The sequence below is a fragment of the Crocodylus siamensis genome, chromosome 8, assembly GCF_052110815.1.
Source record: "Crocodylus siamensis isolate JL-2025a chromosome 8, ASM5211081v1, whole genome shotgun sequence".
NCBI lineage: Eukaryota > Metazoa > Chordata > Crocodylia > Crocodylidae > Crocodylus > Crocodylus siamensis.
The window spans coordinates 5,222,501-5,232,049 of NC_143402.1; the positions used below are offsets into that span (position 1 = coordinate 5,222,501).

General features: G+C 46.2%; 1 protein-coding gene across 1 annotated transcript; it reads right to left on the reverse strand.

Annotated features, from left to right (window-relative positions):
• Positions 1 to 2,083: 2,083 nt before the first annotated feature.
• Positions 2,084 to 9,037, reverse strand: LOC149858032 (uncharacterized). The gene is made up of 6 exons (XM_090060024.1): positions 8,953 to 9,037; positions 8,407 to 8,511; positions 7,522 to 7,617; positions 5,276 to 5,375; positions 4,540 to 4,703; positions 2,084 to 2,562 (listed from the first exon to the last, which is right to left on the reverse strand). The coding sequence occupies exons 1-6, from the start codon at positions 9,035 to 9,037 to the stop codon at positions 2,084 to 2,086; spliced, it is 1,029 nt and encodes a 342-aa protein (XP_089916150.1).
• Positions 9,038 to 9,549: the final 512 nt, after the last annotated feature.

The window sequence follows — 9,549 nt, forward strand, 5'->3', positions numbered from 1 at the left end:
AGCTAAAAATAAAGACCCTATTTGTTAAAATGACGGTATTTTTAAAAAAATACAAATCCTAGCAATCCTACAATTGTAAAGCAGTTCAACATTAGAGCAAAATCCTTCAAGGGGTCACTTTCTTGTTATAGAATAATGACTTTGGTCAAGAAGAAACCTCGGGGGATCACCTACACCACCAGTCAGATCTAATTTAAAGTCCTAGAGCATTACTGCAAGAAAGGCATCAGATTTATCTTCCCCAGCTGTGTCCATCCTCTAAATCAGGGGTGCTCAGCCTGCAGCGCCTGGGCTGGACCTGGCCCCGATGCCCTGTGGGGCCTCTCACAGATCCGTGTCCTGTGGCCCTGCCACTAGGCAGGATGGTGCAAGGCCTGATCCTGGCATCTGGGGCCAGGTGGGGGTGATGCAGGGCCCCAGGGCCCAATTCTGGTGCTCGAGGTCCAATTCAGTCTGTCTGACCCTGCGGCCAAAAGATTGAGCATCACTGCTCCACATTAAATTGGGCGCTGAAGAACTGACTCTAAAAGTAATTGTATTTCTTACAGGCTTTTGGACCTTCCTTTACAGCATATAGCGGAGAGACTTCTCTTACCCCAAACATCTGTCTGAGGCGGCTGAGACAGGGATAATGTTACTCTGAGCAGAGGGTTTGGGCTACATGACCTCTTAAAGTCGCCCTGATCCCTATACTTCTGCAATTCTAGGCAATAGCATAATCAGTCCCAGGCACCAATTTGGAGGGGCCTTCCAGGATGGCAGTCGAGGCCAGGGTGGTGATAGTGGGGCCACCTAGATGTTTGGTGTTAAAACCAGCACCCCCCCACCCCAGCTCCTTTCACTTTCTGGCATTAACCCACCGCTGCTCCTCCCCTTCCCATGCAACCTCACTGACTCTGCCAGTGACAGCAGCGAACGGGAAACGTGGAGCAAGAAATCATCCACAAACTGGACTGTGCTAAGTGTGGTTTAAACATGGGGCTGTGGCTTTTTATCTCATTACTTGGGTTATCTTTTGTGACTCCTGCCTTTGCTTCTGTGGGTTTACTTGTCCTTTGCTTTTCCCTCCTAGCACTGCTCCGTTCCCCCATCTCTCCCCCCCTTGTATATTCTGATTTCCCTCTCCTTATACTCTGCTTTTTGCAAGTGCTTTCACAGCATCTGATGCACTGCAATTAGGTTCATGAAAGCAAGTGCTCTCTCTCTCTCTCTCTCTGTATATATCTTATTTAGTTAGTTTATAAAGGCGCAGATCAACTCTACCTTCCAGCAATGTTCACTGGCCACCTACAGACATTTTCTAGCAAGGTCCTTTGTGATTTCCACCCAGGTGGCATGAGCTCCCTGAAAGTTACTATATCTTCCTCTTTCACAGCCTTCTCTGTCATAATGCCTGCAAAACACCTGGCTAGGTAGCTGGCTTATCATGCAGAAGACAATCAGCTTGCTATTTCTGCAAGCTGATTAATCAATGGTAGTTTATCAATGGTAGTTATGACCTCCCATTACCATAAGATCTGAGTGCCTCATGATCTACAATATATATATATTTTTTTTTTTGCAGTGTCCCATGTGGATTGTACACATAGGCAATGGAAGTGACTTGTCCCAAGTCACTCAGGAAATTTGTGGAGAAGTATAGGCTTAAAAGGAAGGTCTCAGCTATTGCTCTAACCACTGGACCTTTTTTCCTCTCTGCTCTCTTTTGCATTTCTCTGCCTGTATTTCTGGGGTGGACTCTGTCTCTCATGTGCTTGCCCACTGGCGCACAATGGGTCCCTGCTCAGTACCACTTGTTATTATTACAAAACATACAAGGAATCACTATTTCTCCCTCTGCTTTCTCAGTTTATTAGGGCATTTGCACCTTACCCAGCAGCACAACGTATTCACCAGGGAGAAGAGAAAGAAGAAACATGCAGGCTTCGCACCTGCTGCCTACCCGGTGCTGCTACTGGATCATGTGCCAGCCTTGGTCTGCAATGCAACGGGGCAACACTAAGATTGGTTATAAGATCCTTCCTTCTGTGTATTAGTCCCCACAGTTTTCCATTTAGTTTAATGTCATAACTGCCAGCATGATTCATCTCTGTTTCCTCCGACTGGATTTCCTCTTTCTGGGTTGCTTGGGCCTTGCCGCCTTCATTTTTTCCAATTTCTTTCGTTTTCCTTGCTTCCTTGCTACTCTTACTGTCTTTACCACCTTCTTCTTGCTCTCTTTAGGCAGGTGCTCTGTAGCCAGCTCTTCCCCTTTTTCCTTCCTTTTCTTAAGTGGTTTCTTCTTCTTTTCCACCTTTACCTTCCTCTCTTTAGGCAGCTCTTCTCCATTTTCCTTCCTTTTCTTACGTGGTTTCTGCTTCTTTTCTACCTTTGCCTTCCTGTCTTTAGGATGCTCTTCCCCATTCTCCTTCACTTCCTCAAGTGGTTTTTCCTTTTCCACCTTTGCCTGACTCTCTTTAGGCAGCTTCTCTTTCTTTTCCACATTTACCTTCCTCTTCTTATGTGGCCTCTCTTCTTTCTCTCCACTTGAAGATCTCTTTTTCTTCCTTCTGTGTTTCAAAGCTATAATATGATAGTTCAGTGGTTAAGATTTGAAGAAATGCATTAAGCAAGAAAAGAGGAGCGGAGTTGAATTGTCCCCACTTCTAGGAGCTCAGCAGTCAGTCCGGGCTCCAGACATTTGGGCAACTAGGGAAGGAGTGGGGAGGAAGGAAGGCTATGAAGCTGGCAACACAGGTGAATTGTTTCATGGGTTAATTATCTGATGATACATAATGCAGTCGCTCCCAAACTCTGACAGATTGTGCACCACCAGTTTAAAACTATACAACCTTAAGTACCACCAGCAAGTTTTTGCATAGAAAGTAATTATAATAAATCGGTTAACGCATACCACTGACGGGTCGTCTGCGTACCACTGGTGATCCCCGCACCACGGGCTGGGAACCGCTGACGTAGTGGATGCAGGAAAGAGACTGTCTGCATGGGGCTTTACTGAAGATTTAGAGCCAGGGGTAGGTGCCTAACTAGGGTAGGGGTCTGCAGCTCAGCATTGAAGCCCCGTACTTTAAATTCTTCCTGGTTTTTCCCTGATGCGCAAATGAAATCCATTGAAAAGAAAGGGAAATTCACTACTGAGATCTGGTAATGTCTTTTTGAGGCAAACTTGGCTCTAGGATAAACCCCCATGCTCGCTGTTTTACTCCTGGAATGACGTTTGCCTTTTTTCCTCTTCCTAATTTAATCACTAATGTTCTTAAGACAGCTGTCCTCATTTTCCCACTATCCTTCCCTGAGGGCAGATGCCTTTCCAAAATAGCAAGGGCACTCGTGACACTGGCACCCAGCACTTCAAAAAATCTGCTCCAAAGAGAGTTTTAGTTCCCAAACTGAAAACTACCCAAGACACCAGAAAGTTCACTATCTCCATCTATTGGACATCTCCACTCATTGCCCACAGTAAGGGGTGGCAATATAAGCAGGAGAACCAGGCTAGAGAGAAACCTCCTTGCAGCATCGCAAGCACTAAAGGTGGTGCTGACCGTCACATGGCTTGAGCACTAAAAAGGATTCGACACCCAGGCATTTTGTGCCAATGTGTACTCATGTGGCCTGCTTGCCACCAAGTCAGCAGGGTGTGGGTCAAACAGTTCCAGTTTCTGAAGCCTAGGGCAATACGTGATGCAGCCACGGATACTCAACCACTTAAAATAAGTTTAAAATGAATACAGAAATCCAACCCCCCCCCACCAAACCTTCATGGACACCAACTCTTGCCAATCTGCATGGTAGTTTTGACTGAGCATGGTTCAGCATGGTCCTTTAACACACACCCTGGCACCTTCAGAAACCACTCATTTGCTTAAATACATGGTTAAATGCTTTGCCCCATCAAGAACTGAAAAAAAGATGCCGCATTGATGGCCACGGTGTAAGGGAGGTGTTGGTTGTAGCGGTGTTGGTCGAAGGACATAGGCAGACAAGTTTCTTGGGGTAAATGTGATACCTTTTATTAATATTATACAGTTAATACTAAGAAAAGAGGAGGCTAGATGTACACCTTGCTGGGATCATTTGACCCCGGTACTCTTTCCCGCCGTGGCAGGGGGTCGGACTCGATGATCTACTCAGGTCCCTTCTGACCCTAGAAACTATGAAGAAAAGGTATCACATTTACCCAAAGAGCCTTGTCTGCCTATGGTATGGAAAAAACTCTTCAGGCTTTTAGCTGTCAATCGTGCAAACAATGATGCTGATACAGGTTTTGTACCATGGGGTGGCTTTCCTTCTGAGGATAAAAACTCACAGGAACAAAGATGCTTGACAGCACTACCATGTGGCTTGTGGACTCAGCAGCCTTGACACAGCCTCCGATTGCTAAATCCACGGAGGTTTACCTGGCATACCCCTGTCAAAAGGGTCTGTCTTGCAGAAGAAGAGCAGCATTGGTTTTCAACCATTAGGAAACCCACATCTTATAGAGGCCTATCAATTGGGCAGGCTGCAAGTTTACTGAAAGGAAGGAAAGAAAAATCATACCTGCAGAGCCAAACTTTTTGATCTTCCCAATTACCCTTCCATGCACATCACTTCCTGCACCCCAGCTCCAAGGCTGAGCCCCTTGGGCTTGTTTAAGAAATGGAAGCTTCTTAGCAAGGGCTCCAACCCCAAAGGTCAATGCGCTGATCTTCCTCATCTGGATGCTACCGGGAAACAAGAAACACATTTCTGCTGTGCAAATCCACAAATAGCACCAAGACTACTGAGCTACAATTAACAGAAAGGTCCTGGTCTTTCTTGAGCCTGATGTAAGTAATAGAGTACAGCAGAAAAGAATTTGCACGGTAGGTGCTGAAGTGCAGTGGGTTTCCCGCACACGTGAACTCATTATAAAACAGCACTTCTCTGCTTTACGCATCAGAAGTGGCTAGATTACAAAAAGCTCGGTGCGTTGGCTATACCTCGGGGACCTGGGGTCCGTTTGAAGATATAGTGACAGCCGTGGGTGTTGAGCAGTAGGAAATCTGGTGCTGTGTAGCAGAGGGAATTTCTGAACTGGGCCTACAACTGCCCTAGGATTATCAACGCCCGCCGCGCCTTGTATTCACTGGAGAAACAGGACCAGGGGCAATTTCTGCCGCAGCGGGAGCAAGGACCCAGGGCTCCTCCACTGTAGTGAGCCACACAGCTGCCAGGTGAATTTGGGCCTCCTGCTCCTTGTCCAAATGCCCTAATCCCAAGTTGATCGGGCTAAAACACTTCTTGCAATACTTACAAATAGAAGCACCAGAGGCCCAGTCCAATCAGCAGGGCGAGAATGATGCACACTGAACCGAGAACAACAATCTTGGCTAAGGCTGGCCGATTTGGGATCACTATGTCACATAAAGAAAATACATCATGAACTGAAAGAACAAGACAGGAACTCCTTGGGGATGCCAGGCCATTTGGTCACATTGAGCTCTCCCCAATTAAACACGGCGCTTATATATAACCCGCTTTTATAGCATTATCATTTTTGAGAATGATTTGCATGTATTTCTAACACTTGAACAGTGACATCGGCTGCATGCTGGAAGAGCTGCCAACCCCAGATGTTCAGGAATCTCAACTATGGCTCCAAACCCCCCCAAAAACTTTAAAAAAGAAAAATATTTTGGGCTCTTGCATAGGCCCTCTGTGTTTGCAACTGTTGGGGATACATTTTCATTAAAGCTCGATTTCCCATGCCACCAGCAGCAGAAGTCTAAGAGCATCTCCAAGACCATGATGAAATGGGGAGAGTGGGCAACAGTGGCATGCTCCCTTTCGGGGCTAACTGGATGGCATCCCTTAGCTTAGTCTATTGTAGGGATTGAAGGGAGAGGACATGAAGCCCAAAGGAAGGATACTCTCCTTTCTACTTTCTTATGAAGGCTTTTTTCCCCCTCCCCATCTTTTTTGTCATTGCAAATGTGATGTTCTTGAATAAGAAGAGGCAATTCCAAAGCTTCCAGTTCTCAGTATAAACCATTTGTTTCTTTGGCTGGCATTTCAAGGACATACTACAACTTTATAGGTGAGCACACAGAAATTATTAAATATTCTGCTTTTCAAAAGCTGAGAACATGTGGACCTCAGCTGGAATACGCTTAAATAGGTTTTGAAGGAAGAGACTTTAAATGTGCTTTCTTTGGCTAGAAGAACAATTATTTTTCTCTGGCTAGAAGAACAACTCTCACCATACTATAAATAGGTATAAACAATCACCTTTTATTAGCATATTTGTTAATTATTATTTGTATTATGGAGCCAATCATGGACCAAAACCCCACTGGGCTAGTTACTTCATAAGCACAGAAGAAAGGCTTTTACTATGAAAAAGTTTTGCTGCATATTTTTCCCGTCAAACAGTAAAAAGGTAACCTAAACTCACAGGTAACACAGTATTGCAAATACAGTAAAAATATGTTCATTTACATATTTTTTGCAGGTCCTGTATGTGCTAGAGAGATTTCCACTGCTAGAGGAGATGATAGCACTATGAGGAGCCCAGCAGCAGGAAGACCATTATTGCAATACATGTTCAGAGCAGCTACACTGGTAGAAAAATCTGGGGTGTAACAACCGTAGATACTTACAGGTTAGGATATGCAGCCCTTGCTCAACCGCCGAAGGGATTCAGAGATGTCACACCCAAAACTTTCTTCCCTTCCAGCCCTTTCAGGTTTTTCGGGGAGCACAGAGGGCCCAGAAACCTGGCCCGTTTGCTAGACTGAGTATTTCCTTCAAGCCAGCCCAACCCCATGGCTTATGAGACCTGGATTAAATCCTGATCTGAGCCACGGGCCTGTTGCAATTCTCAGCTGCTAAAAAGTTCCTTGGGAAGTAATGCCAACTTCCATAAATTAGGAAAGCCCGAGACTGTCCAAGTATTATTTGAGGCTGGGGCAAGTGGAGCCAGTTCAACACTGCCCCTACAGCCCAAGGATTGTTGGAAGGGGAGGAAAGATGGGGTATTATTTGGACCACATCAGTTATACATGAATATCAGAGTGAATTTTGTTCACGTAATGTATTGAACCAAATTCCAGGTATTGACATTTTTTTTTTTGTGGAAGTCAGCCCTTCTCTTCAAGTTTTTCTCCCACTCAGATTTTAGTAAATAGGTTTCTACAGGCTATCCTGATGGTCTCAGCATTATGGCTGGTAATTCTGAATGAAGACCCATATGGGTTGTTTCAAAGCTAGGTCTTGAAATATTGATCACTTGTTAAAAGGCTCAGTGCATTTAATGTTCAAAACATCCAAGATCATCTAAATATCCTCTCTCCAATTTCCTTTTCTACAATGGAAGCAGCTGCTAAAGTCAGCAAGATACGTAACTGCCTTTCAGTCCTTACCCTCCAACAGGTGACAGCTGCCTTGCTTTTCTTAAGGCTAGTTTATCTGGGATTGACTGGGTGCCAGAATCACCGAAAGCTCATTTGAAGAAAACAACTTAATCATTTTTATGAAAAATAGCCCCAAAAAATCATGAACCTTTATTCCAGTTGCTTGCTCTCTTGAACAAAGGATGTGGCTGTAAGCTATGAACGAGGTTGGTATCACTCCGGAGGCTGTCACTGCTTGCATGTCCTAAAATTAAAAAAACCCCTGGTTGTTAAAGAGTGTCACATGGCACAGATCTGGGGTGGCCAATCTGTGGCCCAATCTTGTGACTTCCAGGGTTTTCAGAAAAGCCCCCAAAGCCCCCACATGCATCTCTGAGGTTGAATGCACTATGCTTGGACCCCGGACCATGTTTCAATCTGTGCTGTCACTTTGGGGAAAGCTAAGGGCACTTCTCCGACTGCTGCTCCTGCAGTCCCGGGAGCAGCGCTGGTGTGAACTGGGAGCGGGGTGGAAGGGGGATGTTCAGCTTTCCCAGGGATGTGAACAACAGCCTTGAATACAAGCTGTTACATGCTGGGACTGTGCATAGAAACAGCCCTTCCCATCAGCTCCTGCCCTAATGATATTACCTGCATAGATCTGGAGCAGGAACCAAATGCATGACAGAGGCATCTCTAGAACATAATGCCAGTAGTGTTATGGGTGGTGGTGGGGTTGCTGAATAAAGGGGATCACCGAAATGAAGGCAGAGGGACCTGAGGCTCTGGCTGCCCCTCATCACCTTGCCCTCCCTCCCTGTGGGCGATAGCACGGGAATGTATATCTACATGATTGCCACCAGCAGCAAAGTTAAGCTGAGGCCTTGCATCATTACTCGGCATATAAATCTGCAGCAGCTGCGTGTTAAACCGGATGTTGGCAATGGCCGCACTTCTCTTCTTGGCAGCCTCCTGGCTCAGCTCTGCTCGCCCCACTGCCTCCAACTCTGGTGCCGCGGGGCACAAGCTCTCTCTGCTATGAACCACGAGGTACCTGGATAGCCTAGGAAGTGACCAACAGCCATGTGTGGCAGTCCCAGGCCAGTTTCCAGGGAAGGTGGCATGCTCTTCTGAAGCACATCAGGAGCTTTCACAGGAGCTACAAAATATTTTTGGAAACACCCGAGATGAGTTTGGCATGACCAACGAAGCCTTGCACAGCCTAGAATATCCTGCCCCCGTGGTGCTACCGCCGTGGAAATCACCAACAATAGTGCGAACGGCAGCCACAGCCTGAAGTATTAGTACACACTTGCTGCCAGTGGTTTCACTAGGAAGATAAGAATTGCCATTTACTGGGTCAGACCACAGGTCCATCTTGCCCAATCTCCTGTATCGCACAGGGGCAACTTGAAAGGCAGATGAACTGGTATGAGCAGAGTTTTTTTCCCCACTGTTGCTTTCTTACTTGCAGCCTCCAGGGTTTAAAGTTCGGATTCAGAAGCGGTATCCCTAACTCCCGTGCTCAATAGGTACCGATGCACCTTTTCTCCAAGGATGTGTCTGAATCTGGCCGAGGTCAAGGGAAGTCTGAGCTCACCTGAATGAACTGGGGTGGACCGCAGTGACAATTCTGCAGAAAGCGCTGAAAAAGTGAACCAGAAGTGTTTTGTGAGGAGGGCCATGGCTTCAACCTGTCAGCTCCTTTGGGGCATGAAGAGCAAGGAGGGGAAGCAGGGACACAGCGAGCGATGTTTCTATTGCTCAGTGTCACTGCAGAAATCCTATCCTGGGTTTCCGCCAGGTCACACGATGTCACAATGAAGCCAGAACCGATGTTCTCACAGTTTTGTTCTAGAACAGGGGGCAGAGCCACTTGGAAGAGGTTGGTTGCGTTAGCCGAAAATATCAGTCCATGCAAAGCGCTTACAAAAGGGCAAAGCTAGTAGACGCCATGTGAAATTCCTCTGCTAAAACTCTAGAGCCATGGCAAAAATACAGCCTTGCAAAGCAAGACAAGAACAATGGCAACTGATCCTCTTACCCTTGCTTCTAGAAAAGGCACCAAGTTCAGTCCTGGAAGGCTTGGCCAGACAGCTGTACCTTCAGGAAAAGTCAAAAGATCAGATGGTAGCTAGCCGCACATCAGTAGCATCCTGGGAAGTACCGGGTTCAGACAACAGATTATAGGATTGCT

Bases quoted from the DNA above. Each gene is read 5' to 3' on its own strand.
- LOC149858032 (XM_090060024.1), bottom strand. From the start codon at position 9,037: ATGGCCCTCCTCACAAAACACTTCTGGTTCACTTTTTCAGCGCTTTCT. The intron at 8,512-8,952 runs GTGAGCTCAGAC...AATATTTTGTAG, and splicing joins GTCCACCCCAGTTCATTCAG to CTCCTGTGAAAGCTCCTGAT. The intron at 4,704-5,275 runs GTAAGTATTGCA...GTTTCCCGGTAG, and splicing joins GGCCTCTGGTGCTTCTATTT to CATCCAGATGAGGAAGATCA.